Here is a 26479-nt window from a genome sequence, read left to right as displayed (position 1 = left end):
AACTTACTTGTCAATTCATCAATTTGTTTTTTTAATATAAAATTCATCAATATATATACCTAAAGATTTTAAGTACTGTACTCTTTCAATGCCAATTCCATGAATCTCTATCTGTACATTTTCAATATTTGTCCGAGATCTGTTAGAACAGAACATAATGTAGTGGGTTTTATTAATGTTTAAAGATAGTTTATTGCAATTGAGCAACATGTCCACTTTAGTTAATTCTTCATTAACTGTGTTTTGGAGAAACTGAAGATTTTATGTGATTAAAAAAAGATTTGTGTCATCTGCAAAAATATTTTTGTGTAATATATCTGATGAATTTATAAAGTCGTTTATGTAAATAATAAAAAGTAGAGGACATAATATGGATCCCTGTGGAACACCACATTTTGTTGTTTGTGTTGAGATTTACTGCTGTGTATCTGTACGTAATGCTCCCTTTCAGACAGATAGCTTCTAAACCAATTGAGCGCAATACCTCTGACACATAATGCTCAAGTTTCCCCAATAAGATGTTAAAATCTATAGTGTTGAATGCTTTTGATAAATCAAGAAATATCCCCACTCCACATTCGCCTTTATCTATAGCATCATTTATTTGCTCTATAAGATCAAGAATGGCCATACACGTTCTCTTTTTCCTGAAACCATACTGAGATGTGGTGAGTATGTGCAATTTGTCCAAGTATTCACTTAGTCTATTGTAAACAATTCTCTCGAATACTTTGGAGAGAGTAGACAATACAGATATTGGATGGTAATTATGCATATTGTTTTTGTCCCCAGTTTTATATACTGGGATGACTTTTGCTATTTTTTTTTTAGGTACAACACCATGTATTAAGGAGAAATTTATACAATAGGCAAGTGGTTCAATAATTTCATGAGACACATATTTTATAATTTTGCTACAAACACCATCCATCCCTTCAGTGCACGAACATTTTATTTTACTGTATTACTATTGTAATACAGACATACAGGTTCAGTTACAAGTCGAGGGGGTAGATATTGAAAGGGTACATGAAAATAAGTTTCTGGGGGTGATAATAGATGATAAGATAACTGGAAGACTCATATAAAACATATACAAAGTAAACTGTCAAGAAGCATTTCAGTTCTAAACAAGCGAAACACATTCTGGACCACAACTCACTCCGCATTCTTTACTGCTCACTGGTTTTACCATATTTACAGTACTGTGCAGAGGTATGGGTAATACTTATAAAGGTACAACACAATCACTATCAGTAATGCAGAAAAGAGCTATAAGAATTATTCATAATACTGGCTATAGAGATTATACAAATCCACTATTTTACAATCCAAAATTCTTAAAATTCACAGACTTGGTTCATTTTCAAACAGTACAAATTGTGTATAAAGCAATAAACAATTTACTTCCAGCAAATATTAAAAATATGTTTTTTAACAGATCAGGGGATTACGTCTGAGGGGGAAATTTAATTTAAAGCATCAGTGGGCACGAACAACATTAAAAGGTTTCTGTATTTCTGTCTGTGGGGTGAGGATGTGGAACAGATTGGGAGTGGGGCTCAAGCAATGTCCAAGCATGAACCAGTTCAAACAGTGGTACAAAAATATGTTTTTTTCTGGGTATAGGGAGGAGGAAGGGTAATGAGGGTTAGGGTGTTTTTGTTTTTTGCTTAGGCTTGTAAATATATAGTATTTTGTATGTAAGTAGGTATGTGTAGGTGTATATTTATGTTTGTGTATATATATGTGTATGTTGGGTATTTTCTCCTCCAAACATTTTTAAACCTTTAACAAGACAAACAGAGTCAAGAAACACCAGTGAGACAGAAAGTCAAATATTACGCGCGGAGTGCGGCCAGGCTGTACACCAAGGCTACACTAAAGTCTGGCCTGCTTTTCCGCTCTTTTTATTAAGAGACGCCCTCATCACATAAACAAGAACTTGTCCTAAGGGTGGGGGTAATGACGCAAGACAAGTTTCTTCCCATACATAAACGCATACGTCAAGTGCAGCTGTAAGGAAGAACACTTCAGGTCAGCACATCTCGTTCGTCTGTTGCAGTTATCAGCTGTTTTGCATCTGCCGGAACACTAAGCATCACAATCAGTCAAAATTCAACCTTCAGTTCTTTTACTCCCAGTCGTTAGCGCTACGAAAACAAAGTTATGTTATAACAAATAGTACATCCAGTCCTTCATTCCCAGTTCAGATTGATCCCAGAGTGCTAAACAAAATTGAATTCTCAGGATTGCATTAAGACAGGTGCAAAACAGCACATCTCCGTTCTCATGAGAAGAAGACAAAGCTAAAACAAGGTTGAATAACACGTACGTTCTCAGGGTGAAGTGCAAACAGCACAACACCGTTCTCATGAGAAAGAAAGACAAAGCTACAAATGTTTAACAGTGATAACATATATAATATATATAGATATATATAAAAATCCTTACAAGTGTATATATGTATATGTGTATATATGTGTATGTATATGTGTATGTATATATATATATGTGTATGTATATATATATATGTGTATGTATATGTATATATATATATATATATTGATATCAGTTTAGGTGTGTAGGAATCTATGTGTATATGTGGCAAAGGGTATTACTGGTTGTGGGGAAGAAGGGGTAGGGATAAATAAGCTGATGCTTCACCCTACCCCTTTTCGGACATGTTGGGTACACAGTAGGAACTTTTTTGTGTTGTCTTACTGATCTATCTTGTAATTGTTGTTGTATCAAATGTTCGAAATAAACAGTTTTCATTCATTTTCATTTTTCATTCATTCATTTCAATCCCATTATGATTTTAAGCACTTCAGCTTCATCATTTATCTAATAGATTACAATTTGTTCATGTAAATTGGGAATCTTCTTCACAGACAAAGGTTAATTATGGAGTTCTACAAGGTTCTGTGCTAGGACCAATTTTATTCACTTTATACATGCTTCCCTTAGGCAGTATTATTAGACAGCATTGCTTAAATTTCATTGTTACGCAGATGATACCCGCTTTATCTATCCATGAAGCCAGAGGACACACACCAATTAGCTAAAACTGCAGGATTGTCTTACAGACTTAAGGACATGGATGACCTCTAATTTCCTGCCTTTAAACTCAGATAAAACTGAAGTTATTGTACTTTGCCCCACAAATCTTAGAAAACATGGTGTCTAACCAGATCCTTATTCTGGATGGCATTACCCTGACCTCAAGTAATACTGTGAGAAATCTTCGAGTCATTTTGATCAGGATATGTCATTCAATGCGCATATTAAACAAATATGTAGGACTGCTTTTTTGCATTTGCGCAATCTCTCTAAAATTAGATAGGTCTTGTCTCAGAGTGATGCTGAAAAACTAATTCATGCATTTACTTCCTCTAGGCTGGACTATTGTAATTCATTATTATCAGGCTGTCCTAAAAGTTCCCTGAAAAGCCTTCAGTATTCAAAATGCTGCAGCTAGAGTACTGACAGGGACTAGAAGGAGAGAGCATATCTCACCCATACTGGCTTCTCTTCATTGGCTTCCTGTTAATTCTAGAATAGATTTAAAATTCTTCTCTTACTTATAAGGTTTTGAATAATCAGGTCCCATCTTATCTTAGGGACCTCATAGTACCATATCACACCAATAGAGCGCTTCCCTCTCAGACGGCAGGCTTACTTGTAGTTCCTAAGGTTTGTAAGAGTAGAATGGGAAGCAGAGCCTTCAGCTTTCAGGCTCCTCTCCTGGGGAACCAGCTCCCAATTCGGATCAGGGAGACAGACACCCTCTCTACTTTTAAGATTAGGCTTAAAACTTTCCTTTTTGCTAAAGCTTATAGTTAGGGCTGGATCAGGTGACCCTGAACCATCCCTTAGTTATGCTGCTATAGACTTAGACTGCTGGGGGGTTCCCATGATGCACTGAGTGTTTCTTTCTCTTTTTGCTCTGTATGCACCACTCTGCATTTAATCATTAGTGATTGATCTCTGCTCCCCTCCACAGCATGTCTTTTTCCTGGTTATATCCCTCAGCCCTAACCAGTCCCAGCAGAAGACTGCCCCTCCCTGAGCCTGGTTCTGCTGGAGGTTTCTTCCTGTTAAAAGGGAGTTTTTCCTTCCCACTGTCGCCAAGTGCTTGCTCACAGGGGGTCGTTTTGACCGTTGGGGTTTTTTCTGTAATTATTGTATGGCTTTGCCTTACAATATAAAGCACCTTGGGGTAACTGTTTGTTGTGATTTGGCGCTATATAAATAAAATTGATTTGATTTGATCAGTTGGTCTCAGGAAAAATGATTTAAAATAGTTACCTTTTAGATACAAGTGATATGTAGCACCCCCGGTGGCCTTATGATCTTTGATATCGATTCTCCTATAGAATTGAAATAGATTGTTGAAGTTGTTGGCAAGATCTTCATTTGCCTGTTTGCATTTGGTGTCAGGAAGGACAGTTTTTTTTTTTTTTTTTACCCCGGCTGAGAACTCTATTTAGTACTTTCCAGCATTGCTTTTGGTCATCATGGGCAGCCTTCAAATCTTGTGAATTTTGATTTCTCTGACTTATTCTTATCAAGTTAGTCAGGTTATTTCTGTATTTAAGATACCTGTCTTTGTTTTCATCAGATGGCTTTTAATAGAGAGTTTAAAAAGGTTATTTTTTGTTTTAATGGATTTCAGGATGCCCTTGGTGATCCATGTTTCCTGTTTGCCAGAGAGTATTTTGTTTACTTTTCAGCTATTTCTTGTAGAAGGTGCATGTGTAACCACATAACTCAGCTGCTGTGAAAAAAAAAAAAAAAAATGCATACCACCCATGGGATTTGAACCTGCAATTTACAAAAGCTCTGACTGCCAGCCAGAAACTTTACCACCATGCTACCATCACTGGCCTGTAAAAGCTGCGGAAAAATGCCTGAAATCAAGAAGGAGATGGATGTATTGAAAAAAAATATAACCACACACCATAAAAAACACAGCATTTAATTGAATCCCTCTTATCAAGCAGACAACACAAGTATGAAGTGTCTGTTCCTCTGTAGATGACCCATGGTCACAGATGTACAGTCATGAAATGATATGAATGGAGCAGTGCGCTCTTATGTCCACATCTGCTGAACCTGGTGTGTCTGGCCCGATACGCATGTCTTGTGGACAGCGCGCTGCAGGACTGACACCGTGTCATGTGGAACAGAACTCACGTACGTGACATGACATTCAGATTGCCCGTTGCGTGTTATGATCTGACTGTCCATATCACCTGGGGCAGCCTGTCAATGTGCTCGCTCTCCAGCCCGTCACAAAAGCAACATGTTTTTTGCATTTCCATGTGAGGACAGCAAGCACACACATGCGCGTGTCCATCAAAACACCGTACGTGCTCTGCAGCTGTGGTGCCCAGAAACAGAAATGTCAACAGCTACTGCTGTTGGCAGCCAGCCATGCCCCCTGTCCGGTCAGTGCACAGACCAATGTGCCACTCTGTGAAACACATGCACACGTGTTGTGGGGAGAGCCGACACTCTGACATGCCATATGTGGGGCTCAGTTGTGGGGGCACTTAGACAAATTTCACATCCAGCTCGGAAGTGATTGTCCTGCTGACTGTTTTCCCGTGTTAACAGCATGAATGGCCATGGAAGTGCCACGCAAGCACGTTAGATATTCATGTGTGTCAACTGGAATGTGGCCGACACCGCCGCAAGAGGGACTGAATGAGCTCTCACAGGGCACACTCTGTCTTTCAAACCGCTGGTGTGTACAAATAGTTGTAGCAACAGGTGTACGAGGCATTGGAGGCAGCTCTGATTTTTCACAGTTTGCATGCAATTCCTCCTTCATGCGCCAGTCGACTTAAATTGTGTTATGTGTGAAGTAGCCCTTAGAACAGGTCAAGGTTAGCCATCTTTGAACTTGTCCAAAGTCTGTGTCCCATGAGTGCACTGTGAATTTTAAGTCCCTGGTAGTAATATTAATGGAGTTATCCTGAGTGTGTAGAAAGAATGTGACCTTCTGTTCCCTTAGAATAATTCAAGGTTAGCCATCTTTGCACTTTTCGAAGGTCTGTGTCCCCAGAATGCTCCCTGTGAATTTGAAGACCCTGGCAGTACTAAGAACTGACTTATGCTGAGCACAGACAGACAGATGGACAGATTGATGCAAAGTCTTTGCAATACCCTATGGCCGTATTTTGGCATCGAGTAATTAAACAGTGCATCTCCTATTTGGTCTCAGTAGAACATAAGAGCTGAAAATAACCCAAACAGGTAGCTTTCAATAAGCTAAGGAGGGGCTAGACTCAGAAAATGTGATGACTTAGGCCCTGTGTCCATATTGCATTATTGTTTTTTCAGCGTGCCAGCGTGTTTTTTTTTTTTTTTTAATCAATAAGAATGCCACATATACAACCCCTGGCAAAAATTATGGAATCACCGGCCTCGGAGGATGTTCATTCAGTTGTTTAATTTTGTAGAAAAAAGCAGATCACAGACATGACACAAAACTAAAGTCATTTCAAATGGCAACTTTCTGGCTTTAAGAAACACTATAGGAAATCAAGAAAAAAAGATTGTGGCAGTCAGTAACGGTTACTTTTTTAGACCAAGCAGAGGAAAAAAATATGGAATCACTCAATTCTGAGGAAAAAAATTATGGAATCACCCTGTAAATTTTCATGCCCAAAACTAACACCTGCATCATATCAGATCTGTTCGTTAGTCTGCATCTAAAAAGGAGTGAACACACCTTGGAGAGCTGTTGCACCAAGTGGACTGACATGAATCATGGCTCCAACACGAGAGATGTCAATTGAAACAAAGGAGAGGATTATCAAACTCTTAAAAGAGAGTAAATCATCATGCAATGTTGCAAAAGATGTTGGTTGTTCACAGTCAGCTGTGTCTAAACTCTGGACCAAATACAAACAACATGGGAAGGTTGTTAAAGGCAAACATACTGGTAGACCAAGGAAGACATCAAAGCGTCAAGACAGAAAACTTAAAGCAATATGTCTCAAAAACTGAAAAATTTACAACAAAACAAATGAGGAACGAATGGGAGGAAACTAGAGTCAACGTCTGTGACCGAACTATAAGAAACTGCCTAAAGGAAATGGGATTTACATACAGAAAAGCTAAACGAAAAGCATCATTAACACCTAAACAGAAAAAAACAAGGTTACAATGGGCTAAGGAAAAGCAATTGTGGACTGTGGATGACTGGATGAAAGTCATATTCAGTGATGAATCTCGAATCTGCATTGGGCAAGGTGATGATGCTGGAACTTTTGTTTGGTGCCATTCCAATGAGATTTATAAAGATGACTGCCTGAAGAGAACATGTAAATTTCCACAGTCATTGATGATATGGGGCTGCATGTCAGGTAAAGGCACTGGGGAGATGGCTGTCATTACATCATCAATAAATGCACAAGTTTATGTTGATATTTTGGACAATTGAAAGGATGTTTGGGGATGATGAAATCATTTTTCAAGATGATAATGCATCTTGCCATAGAGCAAAAACTGCAAAAACATTCCTTGCAAAAAGACACATAGGGTCAATGTCATGGCATAGGGTCAATGTCAATGAGCAGATCTGATTTGATGCAGGTGTTAATTTGGGGGATGAAAATTTACAGGGTGATTCCATAATTTTTTCCTCAGAATTGAGTGATTCCATATTTTTTCCTCTGCTTGGTCTAAAAAAGTACCGTTACTGACTGCCACAATCTTTTTTCTTGATTTCTTATAGTGTTTCTTAAAGCCAGAAAGTTGCCATTTGAAATGACTTTAGTTTTGTGTCATGTCTGTGATCTGCTTTTTTTCTACAAAATTAAACAACTGAATGAACATCCTCCGAGGCCGGTGATTCCATAATTTTGCCAGGGGTTGTAGCACATGTTGCCACCTCCAGAAAAAAAAAAAAAGTCATGTTGAGCATCTTTTTGCTGCTGTTGTTGAGCGGTTTGCAGCCGAGTGTGAAGCGTCTGGGATGAAGATCAGCACCTCCAAATCCGAGCCCATGGTTCTCGACCGGAAAAAGGTGCTTGCCCTCTTCAGGTCGGTGGAGTGTCCTTGCCTCAAGTGGAAGAGTTTAAGTATCTCGGGGTCTTGTCCACGAGTGAGGGATGGATGGAGCGTGAGATCGATAGATGGATCGGTGCAGCATCTGCAGTGATGCGGTCGCTGCATCGGACCGTCGTGGTGAAGAGAGAGCTGAGTAGAGGGGCAAAGCTCTCGATTTACCGATCGATCTACATTCCAATCCTCACCTATGGTCATGAGATTTGGCTCATGACTGAAAGAACGAGATCGTGAGTACAAGCGGCCGAGATGAGTTTCCTCCGCAGGGTGGCTGGGCGCTCCCTTAGAGATAGGGTGAGGAGCTCGGTCACTCATGAGGAGCTCGGAGTCGAGCCGCTGCTCCTCCACATCGAAAGGAGTCAGTTGATGTGGCTCGGGCATCTTTTCCGGATGCCGCCCGGACGCCTCGCTGGAGAGGTGTTCTTGGCACGTTCCATTGAGAGGAGGCCCTGGGGAAGACCCAGGACACGCTGGAGGGACTACATCTCTCGGCTGGCTTGGGAACACCTTGGGGTTCCCCCCCCCGGAGGAGCTGGGGGAGGTGTGTGTGGATCGGGAGGTCTGGGCGGCTTTGCTTCAGCTGCTGCCCCCGCGACCCGACTCTGGATAAAGCGGAAGAAAATGGATGGATGGATGGATGGATGGATGTTGTTGTTGACCAGACAGCTTTTTTGTACAGCTGCTCCAAATGCTTTTAAGTTCAAAATCTTCATAAAGTTGCTGTGACATCACTGTAGTGCTGTCTCAGGTTACCAGGAGGAGAGGTTTATTTTTGCTGATTTGTCACTTAAAATCTATCACAATAAAGACAAAAAAAAACAAAAAACTGTTGTTTTGTGTTAATCTGGACAGATGCTTGGTTCTTGCTGAGGGTGAGTACTTTTTAACTGCTCACTTCCCTGCTGAAACTGAAATAAAATGTTTCTGGGTGCTTTCTCAGTGCTCTTCCACCAGCAGTGGTCCCAATCAATGTTTGTTTGTTTGTTTGTTTTTTTATGTAATGTTTCTGGACCCATGAGGGATAAAAAAAAATAGAATAAAAACAAATTCCAACCAACCCATAAATGATGAAAGTAGTAGAGCATGAAATAACAGTCTGAACTGTCACAGCATAATCCAACATTATGTCTCTATGGCCCTACTCTCAGAATCTCAGAAGTCCCCCACATACCTTCCCCTTGCATCTGTTTAATACAACTTGATTATACACAATGACAGATGACACTCTGATTGGTGGATGTTAGAATTTGCCTATAGAACGCCCACAATGAAATTATGTGCCCCATTAATCTTGCATGTTTGTGCCCTTAGCGCCCCAAATTGGTTTGTTGATTTTTGCCAGAGCTCAGGCCTCCAGTATTTTCAACAATTATTTTTTCAAACACCAGCTTATCTTTGCAGTGATTGTTGTTCCGAACTGCACTCCTGTGTGAAATATTAATCACATTGCATAAATTAATCATCAGGTCCCAAATAAGTCTGCTTTCATGTCAGCAAATCCTCAACTAAACCTGAATTATAAGCGATATTACATATTAAGACACTTTGCTACACCACAGAGCTTTTTGTGGTGCACCACTGCAACTACAACTACGGTGCATCTGGAAACTATTCACATCACTTCATGTTTTCCACATTTTGTTGTTATAGCGTTATTCCAAAATGGAAGAAATAAATTTTTTCCCTCGAACTTCTACACACAATACCTCATAATGACAATGTGAAAAAAAAGCTTTTTTTTTTAAGATTTATGAAAATTTGTTAAAAATAAAAAACTAAGAAATCACATGTACATAAGTATTCACAGCTTTTACCTTGAAGCTCAGAACTGAGCTCAGGCACATCCTGTTTCCACTGATCATCCTTGAGATGTTTCTGCAGCTTAATTGGAGTTCACCAGTGGTAAATTCAGTTGATTGAACATGATTTGGAAAGACACACACCTGTCTACATATAAGGTCCCACAGTTGACAGTGCATTTCAGAGAACAAACCAAGCATGAAGTCAATGGAATTGTCTGTAAACCCCCAAAACAGGTGGCACACGAGGCACAAATCTGGGGAAGGGTACAGAAACATTTCTGCTGCATTGAAGGTCCAAATCAGCACAGTGGCCTCCATCATCCATAAATGGAAGAAGTTCGGATCATCCAGGACTCGTCCAAGAGCTGGCTGCCGATCTAAACTAAGCAATCGGGGGAGAAGGGCCTTGGTCAGGGAAATGACCAAGAACCTGATGGTCACTCTGTCAGAGTTCCAGCAATCCTCTATGGAGAGAGGAGAACCTTCCAGAAGGACAACCATCTCTGCAGCAATCCACCATTCAGGCTTGTATGGTAGAGTGGCCAGATGGTTCATCTTTCAGCAGGACAATGACCCTAAGCACACAACCAAGACATCAAAGGAGTGGCTTCAGGACAACTCTCTGAATGTCCTTGAGTGGCCCAGCCAGAGCCCAGACCTGAATCTGATGGAGTTTGAGAGATGAGTGCAAAAAGGAATGGACAAAACTGCTTCAAGCTTGTGGCATCACATGCAATAAGACTGGAAACTATAATTGCTATCAGGCATGGCACAAACCGGGTGGACACAAATGCAATCTCACACGACTGACAGAGTTCAAAAGGTTTTATAAGAGAAACAGGCAGGTGGTCGGTACACGGGGAGTCCAGCAGCGAAGCAAAGGTATCAGAATGGCGAGAGGCTGAGACGTAGTTCAAAAACAGGCACAGGTCAAAAAACACGGTGTATAGGCTATCAGAGGCAAAGCTGCAACAAGGTCAACAAACAAGGCAGAGTCAGAATACAGATAGGCAAAATAACAGGTGGTGTAAATGAAGTGCATGTGCAGACTGATTAGGTAACAAGGTGCATGTGTGGAGGGAAGATTCTAGAAAGGGGGTGTGGCTAGTGGACAAAGATTAAACACTGTGCATGATAGTGAAGGAAGGGAAACACAGAGTGGAGTGATGCAATAGACAAAGACACATGAGCTGGTGGCAAGAGTGTGAGTGAAAGATACGAGGCAGGTACAGTGATGTGAAGTGAACCAAAACAGATGGGCGTGAGGGCAAACAGAACAGAGATCAAACAGAAACAGAGGACTAAGAATAGAGCATGAACAGCAACTAAGAACAGAATAAAATACCATAATGAACAAGACTAGAACTAAGCATGAACATGAGAACAAAAAGCAAACCAGTAGATAACATAGAAGATAAATTACATAAGAACTGAATCGGACAATAAACAAACACTAAGACAAAACTGAACTGGAGCTGACTATGATTGAACAATACGAGGTCTATTAGATAATAAACCGACCCTTTTATTTTTTTTTTTAACTATATGGATTTGAATTACGTGCGATTACACCAATCATGCTTGAACCCTCGTGCGCATGCATGAGTTTTTTCACGCATGTCGGTGACGTCATTTCCCTGTGGGCAGGCCTTGAGTGAGATGTGGTCCCGCCCTCTCGGCTGAATTCCTTTGTTTCACACGCTGCTCGAGACGGCGCGCGTTGCTTTATCAAAGTTTTTTCTGGACCTGTGAGGAATATCCGAGTGGACACTATTCGAGAAATTAAGCTGGTTTTCGGTGAAAAGTTTAACGGCTGATGAGAGATTATGGGGTGTTTCTGTCGGTGTAAGGACTTCCCACGGAGTAGGACGTCATGCAGCGCTTCCAGGCGCCGTCGTCGGCCTGTTTCGACCTGAAAACATCCTAATTTAAGACTTAATTCACCCAGGACGTCATGAGAGAACAGAGAAGATTCAGAAGAGGCCAGCATGAGGACTTTATGCGGACATTCCACTGTTTAAGGACATTTTTTAATGAAAGACTTGCGCGCAAATTCGCCGAGTCGTCACGGAAACGACCTCTGTGTTGGTCTCACAGGACGGCTTTCAGATGGCTTTCAGATGGCTTTCGGTTGCTTTTCGGTGGAATTTCTCCACACGTCTGTCTCAATGTGCCGAAAAAGTGCAGATGTCCACGTCTTCCGCAATTCCTGTGGAAGTCAGACGATGTCCCGGATCAACACAGCGTCCAGTGTGGAAATGAATGGCACATTTCACTGATACAGGAGTTTTTGTCATGGAAAGAGGAGCGGAGGAATTCCGCGCATCGTGGTGGAGCCGCATGGCGCAAAGCAACGCTGTGATGAAGCCTCACAGGACATGTTCTGGCATGTCCAGCTCATGCACAATTTCTCGGATAGTCACACAACTGAAAAGCCACCGAAAGCCATCTGAAAGCCGTCCTGTGAGACCAACATGGAGGTGCTTTTGTCCCGCGCCAGGAGCGGCTCCGTGGCGCATCCCTCCGCTTCTCTTTCCATGAAAAATACTGCTGTAACAGTGGAATGTGCCGAAAAAGTCTCGATGTCCACGTCTTCTGCCATTTTTGTGGAAGTCAGACGACATCCCAGATCAACAAAGCCTTCACGTTGGAAATGATCTGGTTGTTTCAGCGGGGTTTCAGCCTGTCGATTGGCGCTCGGAGTGTGCCGCGCTCTCAGACACTGTGGGCAGTCTTTAAACCGGCTGGAGCACTCCTTAATCTGTGTAATCCCCATAAAATTGTCCCTGAAAGCCATCTGAATTTCCGAATGGTGTCCACCTGGAGGTCTTTCACAGTTTCTGGAAAAATTTGATGCAGCAAAGCTCCAAATTGTTCAGACATTTATTTGCAATACAAATCCCACGAGAGGGGTGGACCACTGCTCACACAAAGCCTGCTCACAGGTGAATGACACAACCGATAGGCGTGAAAAAACTCACGCATGCGCACAAAGGTTCAAGCTTGGCTGATGCAATCACACGTGATTCAAATCCATATGGTTTTTGCAAAAAATAAAAAGGTTGGATACTTTTCTAACAGACCTCATATATATATATATATATATATATATATATATATATATATTTATTTAAGTCCCTTCGGCTGCTCCCTTGTTTCTGCCACAGCAAATCCAAGGTGGATCTGCATGTTGAGTTGGCACAGGTTTTACACCGCATGCCTTTCCTGATGCAACTCCACATTACATGGAGAAATGTGACACGGTAGGATTTGAACCCGGAACCTTCTGCACTGAAACCAAGCACATTCACCACTTGGCCACCACCCCTGTTTTATATATATATAAATATATATATATATATATAAAAAACGTGATTGTGTGCTCACACATGCGCTTAGACAAGTACATGCACTCCCACACATGCTTGTGTGTGCACATGCACGCGCGCTCATGCACACACAAAACAGATCCACTGTGCAGCCTGGAGGTTGTTAGCAGGAAGAGAGAAAGAAAAGCTGGACTCATTTCTGACGTGATTTTTTTGTTTGCTGCACTGAGAACATACACAGTCGACCGAGCTGGTTGCGTGTGTGTAGGGGACAACGACACGAAGATTTGACTGAACTAACTGATGCTACCACACACACACACACACACAAAATCCACTCCGCTGTAAGCCGTATGGATGCATGAAGACCTGTTCACATGAAATGCTGATGTGATTTTTGGCTGGACTGAGGAACTGCACAAAGTCTCTTTTTTTTATGGAAGTCTGAAGTCAGTGCACAGCATCACTGGACTACATGTTACAGTGGAACACCAAAATGTCAGTCCCTTTTCTGTTGTTTATAAATTAATAAAATATCAAATGACAAGGATCTATTTTAACCATTATATAAAACAAATAATGAATGTTTTTACATTCTCTCAATGGAACGAATATTTAATTTGGTGAAAGCTGTAACATACCATTCAAAGAGGTGAAGCCGAGTTTAATGGTATGTTCCAGCTTTCACCTCATATTCGTACCACTGAACTCTTAAACATTCATTATTTGTATAATGTCCAACTCCAATATGCTTGTTACATGGCATGTCACATAACAAGCAAAGAGCTTGTGTTTATCTTCTGTCCATCCCAAAAGTAGTTGAGGGCTATCCCACCATTTTCAATGAGTCTTAAAAAAAAAAAAAAACTGAAAGGATTTTTTGATGCTGCAATGTTAAAATTTTTCCAAAATGCTTTTTTCCCCCAAAATTATCCAGAATTGTTCCACTTTTTCAAACTTTTTTTTTGTGATCCACACTTATTTTTTCAGGACACTCCCAAGTGTTTAATCAGTATTCATGACAGGGCAGGGGGAGGAGAGGGTTGAGATCCTGTCCCCTCAGGCACATACACCCCCAAAAAAATTCAACAGTTGGACCCCATCTTTCTCACCCAGCCATTTTTAATAATCATGCTTATACAACAACAGACAACAAAAAGACATTGGAGAAAGCAGCCTTCTCTGTAAAGTTGATCAATAATTAAGTGGAGCTCTATCTGGACAAGATCCATTAGTGCAACATCTGTGGGCACACACTTGTCTGCCCGGCAGATCTGGATGAATTATTTCTTCTTTTCCAGCAGATGTTAGTGAGACAGTCTCTGCTCACTTATTAAATGTGAGGATGAGGCACAATCATCTTTGTCAAAGGTAAAAGATTGTGTTAAATATGTCAGAGCTGACCTGAAACTACACCATACGTGTTATGTAACATTTTCACTTAATTTGCATCAATAGTTTTGAAAAATGGTTGAGGACACAAAGGTAATGACAACACTCGCTTTCTCCCACACAGAGGTGGAAGGAGGAGGTAAAAATCGAAACCCAAGCTGTCTCTTAAAGACCATTTTACACACAAAACATCAGAACCAGCACCGTCAGATCTTTTACTGCTGTCTTATCCTTTTGATCTGGATTCCTTTGGTACAGTATGTTGAAGCATCAAGGTTTTCCACAAAGGCCTTTATATTCCAACATTTATAAATTTGAAAGTAGAAAAGTTTAACATTTAAGCTTTTGAGAACACTGACCATAAAGGGTTTTCCTTTATGGTCTTCCTCTGTCACACCAACCACCTGCATGTCCACCCTCACCACATCTACTGTATAAACCTCCTCTTTGGCCTCCCTCTTCTCCTCCTGCCTGCTGCCGCCATCCTCAGCATCCTTCTCCCTATGTACCCTGGGTCATTACTCTGCACATGTCCAAACCATCTCATTCTTGCCTCTCTAACTTTGTCTCCAAACATCCCACCTGAGCTGTCCCTCTGATATGTTCATTCCTAATCCTGTCCATTCTCATCACTCCCAAAGAGAATTGCAACATCTTCAGCTCTGCCACCTCCAGCTCCGCCTGCTGTGTTTTTGTTAGTGCCACCAACTCCAAGCCGTACAAATAACTGGTCTCACTGCTGTCTTGTAAACTCTCCCCTTCACTCTTGCAGATATTTTTCTATCACAAATCACTCCTCCCACCCACTCCACCCTGTCTGCACTCTCCTCTTCACCTCTCTGCCACACTCTCCGTTACTTTGGACAGCAAGTATTTAGACTCATCTACTTTCACCACCTCTACTCCTTGTAACGGCGCTATTCCACTGGGTTCCCTCTCATTCATACACATGTACTCAGTCTTTCTCCTACTGACTTTCATTCCCCTTCTCTCCAGACCATATCTCGACCTTTCCAGGTTAGACTCAACCTGCCACTACTCTCACTACACATTACAATGTCATCTTCAAACATTATAGTCCATGGAGACTCCTGTCTAATGTCATCAGTCAACCTGTCCATCATCATTGCAAACAAGAAAGAACACAGAGCTGATCCTTGGTGTAATCCCACCTCCACCTTGAATGAGTTTGTCATTCCTACTGCACATTTCACCACTCTCACACTATCCTTGTATGTGTCCTGCACTATCCTAACATACTTCTCTGCCACTCCAGACTTCCTCATGCAATACCACAACTCTTCTCATGGCACCCTGTCATAAGCTTTCTCTAAATCCACAAATACATAATGTAACTCATTCTGGCCTTCTCTATACTTCTCCGTCAGTATCCTCAGAGCAAACATTGCATCTGTAGTGTTCTTTCTTGACATGAAACAATATTGCTGCTCACAAATCTTCACTTACTTTCTAAGCCTAGCCTTGACTACTCTTTTACATAACTTCATGCAGTGGCTGATCAGCTTTATGTCTCTGTAGTTACTGCAGCCTCTGCATATCACCCTTATTCTTAAAAATAGGAACCAGCATACTTCTCCACTCCTCCGGCATCTTCTTACTTTCTAAGATTTTATTAAACAATGTGGTGAGAAACTCCACTGCCATCTCTCCAAGATGCCTCCACCGGAATGTCATCATAATCAACTGCCTTTCCACTCTTCATGCTTTTTATAGCTGCCCTCACTTTATCCTTACGTATCCTTTGTACTTCCTGATTTACTCTCTTCATGTCATCCAGCCTTTTCTCTCTCTCATTTTCTTCATTCATCAAATCCTCAAAATATTCCTTCCACTTTCTCAGCACACTCTTCCTACTTGTCAGCACATTACCATCTGCATCTTTTACCACCCTAACCTGCTGCATATCCTTTCCAGCTCTCTCCCTTTGTTTGGTCAATTGGTACAAATCCTTTTCTCCTTCCTTACTATGCAACTTCTTGTACAGTTCCTAAAAAGGCTTTTCCTTAGCTTTTGTCACTTCTCTTTTCACCTTATGCCTTGAACTCCTGTCTACTTTCTTCATCTCTCTAACTATCCCAATTCTTTTTTGCCAACCTCTTTCTCCTTATGCTTTCCTGGACATCTTCATTCCACCACCAAGTCTCCTCATCTTCCTTGTCCAGATGTCACACCCATTACCTTCCTAGCTGTCTTCCTCATCACATCTGCAGTACACTTCCAGTTGTCCAAATTTACTTCCCCTCCATCCAGTGCCTCTCTCACATGCTCACTGAATTTCACACAACACTCTTGCTCCTTTAGCTTCTACCATCTGATCCTTTGTTGAGCTCTCACTCTCATCATCTTCTTTACCTGTAAAGTCATCCTATAAACCACCATCCTATGATGTCTAGCTACACTCTCTCCCACCCACCTTACAGTCTCTAATATATTTTACCTTGCATCTCCAACACAGAATGTAGTTCACCTGTGTGCACCTCCTCCACTCATATGTCATCCTGTGCTCCTCCCTTTTCTTAAAGTAGGTGTTCACCACAGTCATTTCCACCTTTTTTGCAACATCAACTACCATTTTCCCTTCCATATTCCTGTCCGTGATACCATATCTACCCATTACTTCCTCATCACCTCTGTTCCCTTCACCAACATGTCCACTGAAGTCCACTCCTATCAGCACTCTTTCATGCTTGAGCACACTCTCCACCACCTCATCTAACTGACTTCAAAAATCTTCTTTCTCCTTTGTCTCACAATCTACCTGTGGGGCAAATGCACTGATGATATTCATCATCACCCCTTCAATTTCCAACTTCACACTCATCACCCTGTCAGACACTCATATGACTTCCAACACATTCTTCACATGCTCTTCCTTTAAAATGACCCCAACACCATTTCTCTTTCTGTCTGCACCATGATACACCAACTTGAACCCACCACCTATGCTGTTGCTCTTACTTCCCTTCCACTTGGTCTCTTGCACACACACAACATGTCTACCTTTCTCCTCTCCATCATATCAGCCAGCTCTCTCCCTTTACCAGTCATACTGCCAACATTCAAATTCCGGACTCTCACTTCCACACTTCTAGTTTTCCTCTTCTCCAGCTGTCTCTGGACATGTTTTCCTCCTCTTGTTCTTCTTCACCGAGCAGTAGCCCAATTTCTGCCGGCACCCTGTTGGGCAACAGCACTGGTGGCGGTCGTTGTTAACCCGGGCCTCGACTGATCCAGTGTGGAAATTCGATTTGTCATCTACATGTTTAATTTTGGCATATTTTACACCAGATGCCCTTCTTGATGCAACCCTCCTTATTTATCCGGGCTTGGGACCGGCACTCAGAATGTACTGGCTGCCCACCCCATGTGGCTGAGTTAAACAACCGTTCAATCGTTGATATTACTCATGCTGTGACCTTGATTCGAACCCAGGGTTGCTGCTGCCACAAAGCACTGAGTATTGCCTGCACTATACGCTCACACCAATTCTATACGGCTAAAACAACGACAGTATGCCAGAAAGACTTTCAGTTTATACAACTGTATGCATGCAGGTTTCCATGCAGGCTTCATTTATGCAACAATCCCTCGTACTAACAGATGCATTTGTGAGTGGTGTGATTTTAGAGAACTTCCTGCATTCATCAGTTTGATCATATTTGGAGTCTTTTTTTTTTTGGTTCAGACCTTGGGTAGGAGTCATGTACTTTTCGCCTTCTCTCATCCAAATATAGATTTTCAGTAACTGAATGAATTTTTAATTACTATGTAGTTGTTTTAGTTTAAAATCTGACAAAAATAATATAATTGCATTATAATTCCATTAACATAACCCAAAAGTATAACTAATTTACCACTGAATAATTCATTTTTCTTCTACCACTTACTGGGTCCAAGTCGTAGCAGCAACACCTCTTCCTGCATTTCCCTATCCTCCAGGCAAGTCCTGTAGCTTTTCCTGGAGGTATGGCACAGTTCTGCGAGCACATCGTATGAAACCGCATCATACAAAAGCAAGTACAGTAAAATTGAGAAATGACCACAATTTTCTTGCTTGAGGCTGACTGCGTGCATTTTGTTGAACCTCATAACCCATCCATTTCACACTCACATTTAACCCTACACAGATAATGCAAAGCATGTCATTAATATGAATAAATACTAAAATAAGGCCGGCACATGCTGCTCATTTATGACAAAAATTTAAGAAAAATTCCTAACAAGGACAGTGAACGGGTTGTTTGTAAGGTTTGGGTCAGAAAACAAGTTTTATTCAGATGTTTCTGTAGCGAGCTCACAAACACACAAAAATTGAACCGCTAACGCCTGTCAGACCCTCCCAGCATGCATTGCCCTGCAGCTAGATGTCTTATTTCTTATGTGAATATCTGTTAAAAATCCTCTTTGAATCATTCTGGTTTTGTGTAAACTGTGATTTATTGTTGTGGCATTCTGATTTTCTTCAGAAAACATTTGTATTTGTGAGAGCGACTTGTCTTCTGATGGTTTTCCTTTTTCTGCAAAATTAATCTTTCAGAGAAAAGCTCACCTTCGTGTCACCTCTGACCCTGTTAGAATTTTAACCGTTGTTCTGCACAACTCAGTGTACCTGTATTAAAATGATTTGCCTGTTTCACTAAAATTAATTTACCAGAGACAAACTGGCCTTCATTTTACCTTTAACAATGTCAGAATTTTAACTCTTGCTCTTTGCTGATCCGTATAACTGTATTAAAATGGATGTTTTGCCCATTAATGTCAACCAAGATGTTTTATGATGTCACCAGTTGAGTGTAACTGCACTCAACTGTGTTGATTTCATTTAGAAAACCAAATACTGCCCTGAATTTCACTTTGTGTCAGTTTCACTTACGTATACATCAGCTATTCAAAATCAACACTTCTAACAGAAATGACAACATTACGCTCAGCGATGACTCTTACATGGCTGTCACAAAAAAGACTAAATACAGTAAAATGACAAACAAGGTTACTGTACAGGCTCTTAATTAAAATAGTCCCTGACAGTCAGTTTCTCTCATTGATTTATATAATTAACAGAGGTGTTTTATTGAATTATGTTGTCCAAATTGGACAAGTGCAAATTTGTAATTTATGTGGCCAATTTCTTTATTTTCCCCACATCATTAAGATGGAACTCGTGGGTGCTCATAACATCTCAGAAAATGTAATGGGGTGACTATTTCACATTAATGAACAATATGCAACAAAGATAGTGAATCCACACTTCAACACACCTCTCAGCCAATTGTTTCACCAAAAGCAGCATCACTTCAAGCTTTAAGCCCTGGTCAGACCAAATAATAAAGCCATGAATAATGAACCATGTGTAGATTTCTCTGAAATTTCAGTGATTATTTGAATAATGAGCCACATATATGATGTTCTTCTGAAGGAATTGCAAGATCAGATGTTAAAAAAAAGGCTACAAGGGCTTTCTCAGAGTGGAGCCTGCTCTGTTGTATGTAGTCTGTCTTGTCCTCGTAGCCTCCAGGTACTCGGATAATGGGCCTCTAACAGTCTCATATTCACCACTAACATGCCTCTAACATCCTCATTTGTCCTCATCGTACCTCATACACAAATTGTCCTGCGCTATTTTTGCTTTAGCACTTCATAAAATTAGCACCATGCTCAGAGATGAGCCTTGTTAGCTGAATAATCTGCCTCTAAGAGCAGTGGTGGGCACAGTTCCAATAATCCAATAACCAATAATTTTCAAAGATAATGTTTTCATTATCGGTTTACCTTTTTAGATGACTTTATAAACCATTATCGGACTATTTATCTTGCGATAAATCTTTGTCCAATAATTTTAGACCGATAACGTGGTAAATAAAGCTGAACAGCTACAAACATTTATAAAATTTAAAATCAGTTGAATACCTACATGTTAAATGTTTCGTAGCAGATGTGTAGTTCTACCCTCTGCAAAACAGAGGAGAGCTGCTTCTAGAAGAAACTGCTCTATCCTTTGTAGGAAAATGAGAACACACACATTGTATGTTCAAAAACCACACGTCGGACTCGTGTCTCCAGAAGCAAAGTGTGAACAGAAGCTTTTTTTTTCCAAACTTAATTTACAAAAACTCGATGGGAGTATGGAACCCTGGAGAGGTCACTTAAAGTGATATTTTTTTCTGGCCATGATAATTTGTGCGGACGTTTTCCTTTAATTGAGACCACAAATTAATAAAACGTGCGCACGTTTTCCTTTCATTCAAAATGAACTTCATAATATGACCTAAATTGTCATCCTCACAACGGGGAGACGCTTCACCCTCAGCATCCTTTTTAATGTGCTTAAACTCCAGATGATGTCATACTGGGCAGCTGGAGTTCTCTATATGTCCTTGTGCGCCCAAACCATGATGATAGACTTTGACCAGGTCCATTTCTAATGGGGAAATGTATCACACTGTCTGCTGGTTTGTTGGCTAATAGCCAACATTTATGTGTCAAGACAATATTGAGTGCACGTTTTACAAATTGTGGCCACGTTTAAGTAGATCATGCCCTTATTTTACTCAAACGATGCTTAAAATGAGTGCACAATATACTAAAACGTGCACAATATAATACAATGAGCACACAATATAATAAAATGAGTGCACATTCTCTCCACATGCAAAACATTTTGCGATGACACTTCCAGGGCTCTGTAAAAATGCCTGTTTTTACAAATAAAAAATAGAATATTTTACAAAAGCACATTTATCTGTAAAGACCAACACACGACACACGTCACATTAACGTGTTGGTTTACATAATGGATGACTCAACCAATCAGTGTTTAGCAGAGGCACATTTTACCCAGAATCCTTTGCGATCTGTCTGTGTTTGTTACAGAATTTCAGAATTTGTTTATTACTCAACATTAAAATATGTTATATTTTAACTTTGTACAAATGACAAAATTGACATTAATGGAGTTATTCTATCAGTATTAATTTTATTTATACACCACACCATAACTCAGCATTGCTTTATTTTCCAAGACCTCCGCCTGACCGGAGCATTGTGGTTGGGTAGAGAGCTGAGCTTTGAATGTGCTTCTGTGCTGGAAGTCATGTAGTAAACAAGAGCTTATAGCAGGGGATAAGATGTTCAAAGACAGAAGTGCGGGCTCATTGTTTGGGTCTATTGTCGCTTTTGATGCTACCAGAAGCGATCAAGGTGTTAAGACTAAAATTCAGTTTGTTAGTAGTTGCAAATGTACCAGAGACAATACTGGAATTTATCAGTTATCGGTTATCTGTAACTTCCGATACATTTTTGGGTGGTTTATCGTTTTATCTTTATCAAAGATAACTTTTCAGTTATCTGATTATCTGTTATTGAAGTTAATTTTTTGGTTATCTGTGCCCACCACTGTCTAAGAGCCTCTAAGAGCTACTATTCTCCCATGTTTATTGAACAACTCGACTCGCACAAAAACATTCATGCTACGTGGTTATTATTCATCATTCGGTCTGACAAGGACTTTATGCAACAGCTCATTACAGAGTACTGATATCTATTGGTCAAATACTGTATAGCACATTTCCGCTGACACTACAAACTGGAGGCCACATAGAAGTTTCTGAAGAAATGAAATCAAAAGCAGCATAACAGTCACTGGCCATACAGACAGACAGATTTATTTTCCAAAGTATGCAATGTGTTCAGAATGACCAGTGCATGTTTACAAGACTCATAAAAGAGTGTAAAAATTGAAATTTTGATATTTTAAGAGAGAAGCGCTAGAAAACATTAGGTCAAATGACCACATACAGTCCAGAATTGCCACATATTTAGTAATTTAAACTTTCTTGGCTATTGGCTGCTGGGAAATTTCCCTGATCATCTTTAAAACATGTAAGATCTCTCGATACTGCCGTAGGCTGAAAAAACAAGTTTTGTTATTTTCAGGTTATTTTCAAGTTTGTGTTTTTCACTTTAAATCAATATTCCATTGATAACAGTATGACTAAAAAGAAAATGTCATTATATTTGACAAATGTTTGTTTTCTGTCAATGTACGGTGATAAGATAAAAAGTGCACTACAACAATACACAAAAATCACAACTTAAAGCACTGAAAATACAGAAAAAGGTGACTTAAACGCTGGAAAATACAGCACTTACACAAGTTGCAAATGACAACTGCCTCAGTTGGAAACACTTTGCACTGTGTGCTGCTTTAGACCCAAGAGGTCTTTACATTGGATTATTGCAATGTTCTATTTTCTAGATTACCACAGGTCTCCAATTGTTTCAAAATGCTGCTGCCAGACTTTTAACGAAACAGAAAGTTTGACCATATTACACCCCTTCTGGCATCGCTTCACTGGCTTCCTGTCTCTGTGAGATCAGATTTTAAGGTTCTGCTACTAGCCTATAAAATTGTTCACAGACTGGCACCTCCCTACCTAGCTGACCTAATTAAACCCTATGTACCGGCCTGGGCTTTGCGTTCGCAGGATGCAGGACTACTATGTGTCTGTAGGGTGAATAAAAAGTCTACGGGGTCACAGAGCTTTCTCTTATTGTGCCCCTGTTCTGTGGAATGATCTCCCTGTGTCAATAAAACAGTCAGATTCTGTGGAGACTTTCAAGTCTAGACTTAAGATGCACTTGTTTTCTCTTTCTTATGGCTAGCATATTGTGTTACTATGCTTTTTATTTATAATTTTACTCTTTTATTGTGCCTTTTAATCTTTTAATTGTGCTTTTTAATCTTTTAATTCATTTTATCGTGTTTTTTATTGTTTTGTGTGAAGCACCTTGAGGGGACACTTGTGAATTGGCGCTATATAAAATGAATAAACTGAATTGAATTAAATTGAATTCACACACACGGAAACTAACAACACTGATTTGCAATATTATATTCTTTGTCGTCAAATCATCTGCAGAAACAAAAGTGCAGACCTTCGATAATCTTTTTTCTCCTATTTTACCAATAAAACAATAAACAAACAAAATATAAGATCCTGTGCACCTCCACCCTCCCTAGATTCACCAATAAAGTGGAACAGCTGGAGTGAGGTCTTTACACAATTTAATAGGAGGCTTTGCACACCCGGCAACTGTGGTGGCAATGAAGTCACAATGCTGTGACCTCAATCTATTACTGCACTCGGCTCTGCACCTCGCCGGGCCACAGAGTGAGTTCAGAGTGGGTGAGTCCAACACCAATGTCACATCACCACACACACGCTCACCTGTAACCTACATCCTCTGCTTCAGCCATTAAAGTGGCACATCCTGATAGGGAGCGGTGAGCCTTTTCCATTGAGGACAGACACACACACACACACACAATCATAGTCCACAGGTGTGTATGAAGTACAAATAATCCAGTTCATGTCAGATCTCAGAATGCACCGCCTCATAAATCGGCTTCAGGGTGCCTCTCCTGGTACTAATGTTTTATTTGACTTCTGCTCTGTCTTTATCTCTGCTCACCAGTATGATTCAAACTATTAAATACACACTACTGCCTCCAATCTTGGAGACTTTTGCGTAAAAGTCATTGCAGCTTCAGTGCATTTCACAAAATATCAAATAAAGCCACACCTGCTCCCTCCCCTCCCGTCCATCCTTTTAGTTTTGGGCGCGTCAGTGCGTTTTGTGTGTCTGCGCGGACTGAACTGCGTGCGTCCTGCGAGCATCCGCAGCGCAAACGCGCTCTTTATTCCCACATACAACTCATGATATCCGAGATGGTTTTAAATGAAGGTTTTTGCGCTTTCATTGTGCAGAAAGTCGCAGGAAGAAATTAAAAATGCGCTGACATGCCTGTTGCACAGCAGCACCGACACACTCCTGAGCGGAGCGCGGTCCTGTTGCAAAGGCTGCAATAAGCACACAAGTAGAAGAGGGCACTTTGCATCATTTTAGCTGGTTAAAATAAATGCACTCACAAATAAACAAGATATGGCATGATGGGCTTTGTTTTGCGCAGTGGAACAAAGAAGGGGAAAGCTAAAACAGGTGTCACAAGAAGTGAGAAGAGGAGTCAGAAATCCTAATGAGACATATCCAAGCATGAGTTTTTATTCTGTGTGAAAGAAAGCATCACAAGCGCACAGCAGAACTGTGACAACTGGTGCGTAACCACGCGGATGGCACAAGATGAAGTCTCTCGCAGTGACACCCGCAGTGCGCGTACGTGCGCACGGACGCATGCCTTACCTTTGGAGATCACCGATGCCGTGCACGAAACGAGGAGCACGAGGCTCGTGGCGGAGAGGTAACGTCCTTTTGTCAGCGCACCCATGCCGTCGCGGAGCTCTCCACGGCGCAGGAGTGACGGCGCTCCGGCACGCTGGTACCTCCGCTCTCCTCCTCCTGCGAGCCGCCACTGCGCAACTTCCTGCTGTCGAGCTGGAAAAGGGACGGTGTGGCGAACTGGACGTGGACAGTGGCTCGGGAGGGAAGAAGCATCTTTACTTCACTTTAGCTGGGTGCGTGTGCGCAGCGTTCCCAGTTCATTCCCCCTCCCTTCCCCTTTTCCAGACATCATCATCATCATTACCATCCTCATCATCATCATCCCGGAGCGTGGCTCCTGCCAACCAATGGTGTTGTGAGGAAGGCGGACAGGAGGAACCCGAGACGAAGCCTACCAGCCTACACAGAGACCCCAAGAAGTGGAATCCACTAACACTGCAGCAAAACTTCTCGTTTGTTGGCGCGAATTTAAGGTTTTCTTTTTACGCATCTTAATGCAGAGATTTATTTTGTTTGTTTTTGTTTTTTTGTTTTTTTTTTTGGGGGGGGGGGGGGGGGTTAGGCAATACATTTATTTAATGGTGCTGTAACATGATTCGTTGTCAATATGAAATAACATTAATTTACACATACATTACACAAGTGACAAATAATAGTCATTAAAAATCATATCCTGATAGTATACAAATTTGGAAACATTTCAGGGAAAACTTCCGTATTTTATATATATATATATATATATATATATATATATATATATATATATATATATATATATATATGGGCAACACAGTGACTTAGTGGTTAGCATTGTTACCTCACAGTGAGAAGGTCATGGGTTCGATTCCCAACAGTGGCCTTTCTGTGTGGAGTTTGCGTGTTATCTCCATGTTTGCGTGGGTTCTCTCTGGGTGCTCCAGCTTCCTCCCACATCCAAAGATACGCAGGTTAGGTGGATTGGAAACTTTAAATTGTCCAGAGGTGCAGGTGTGAATGTGTTTGTCCATATGGGTCCCTGCAACAGACTGGTGCCCTGTCAGGGGTGTACACTACCTTGCGCCTATGACTGCGGTGATAGGCTCCAGCCCCCTGCAACCCTTCAGTGAACTAAGTGGTTGAAGATGAGTGAGTGTGTGTATATATATATACATATATATATACATATATACATATATACACACACACACTCAACAAAAATATAAACGCAACACTTTTGGTTTTGCTCCCATTTTGTATGAGATGAACTCAAAGCTCTAAAGCTTTTTCCACATACACAATATCACCATTTCCCTCAAATATTGTTCACAAACCAGTCGAAATCTGTGATAGTGAGCACTTCTCCTTTGCTGAGATAATCCATCCCACCTCACAGGTGTGCCATATCAAGATGCTGATTAGACACCATGATTAGTGCACAGGTGTGCCTTAGACTGCCCACAATAAAAGGCCACTCTGAAAGGTGCAGTTTTGTTTTATTAGGGGGGATACCAGTCAGTATCTGGTGTGACCACCATTTGCGTCATGCAGTGCAACACATCTCCTTCGCATAGAGTTGATCAGGTTGTCAATTGTGGTCTGTGGAATGTTGGTCCACTCCTCTTCAATGGCTGTGCA

At 40.9% G+C, this 26479-nt stretch overlaps 1 protein-coding gene across 4 annotated transcripts in view; it reads right to left on the bottom strand.

The window, feature by feature from the left end:
- Nucleotides 1-24920, bottom strand: part of unc5db (unc-5 netrin receptor Db) — a 751148-nt gene extending 726228 nt beyond the window's left edge. For all 4 annotated transcript variants that reach the window (XM_034171021.1, XM_034171024.1, XM_034171022.1 and 1 more), the window contains exon 1: nt 24827-24920. In XM_034171021.1, coding sequence (XP_034026912.1) covers nt 24827-24911 — 85 coding nt within the window. In that variant the 5' untranslated portion in view covers nt 24912-24920. The remainder of the gene's footprint in view (nt 1-24826) is intronic.
- Between the last annotated feature and the right edge of the window lie 1559 nt (nt 24921-26479).

The sequence above is a fragment of the Thalassophryne amazonica genome, chromosome 5 (genome assembly GCF_902500255.1).
Source record: "Thalassophryne amazonica chromosome 5, fThaAma1.1, whole genome shotgun sequence".
Classification (NCBI taxonomy): Eukaryota; Metazoa; Chordata; class Actinopteri; order Batrachoidiformes; family Batrachoididae; genus Thalassophryne; species Thalassophryne amazonica.
Note: the sequence above shows the minus strand (reverse complement) of the source record. Positions and strands in the feature narration are given on the sequence as shown.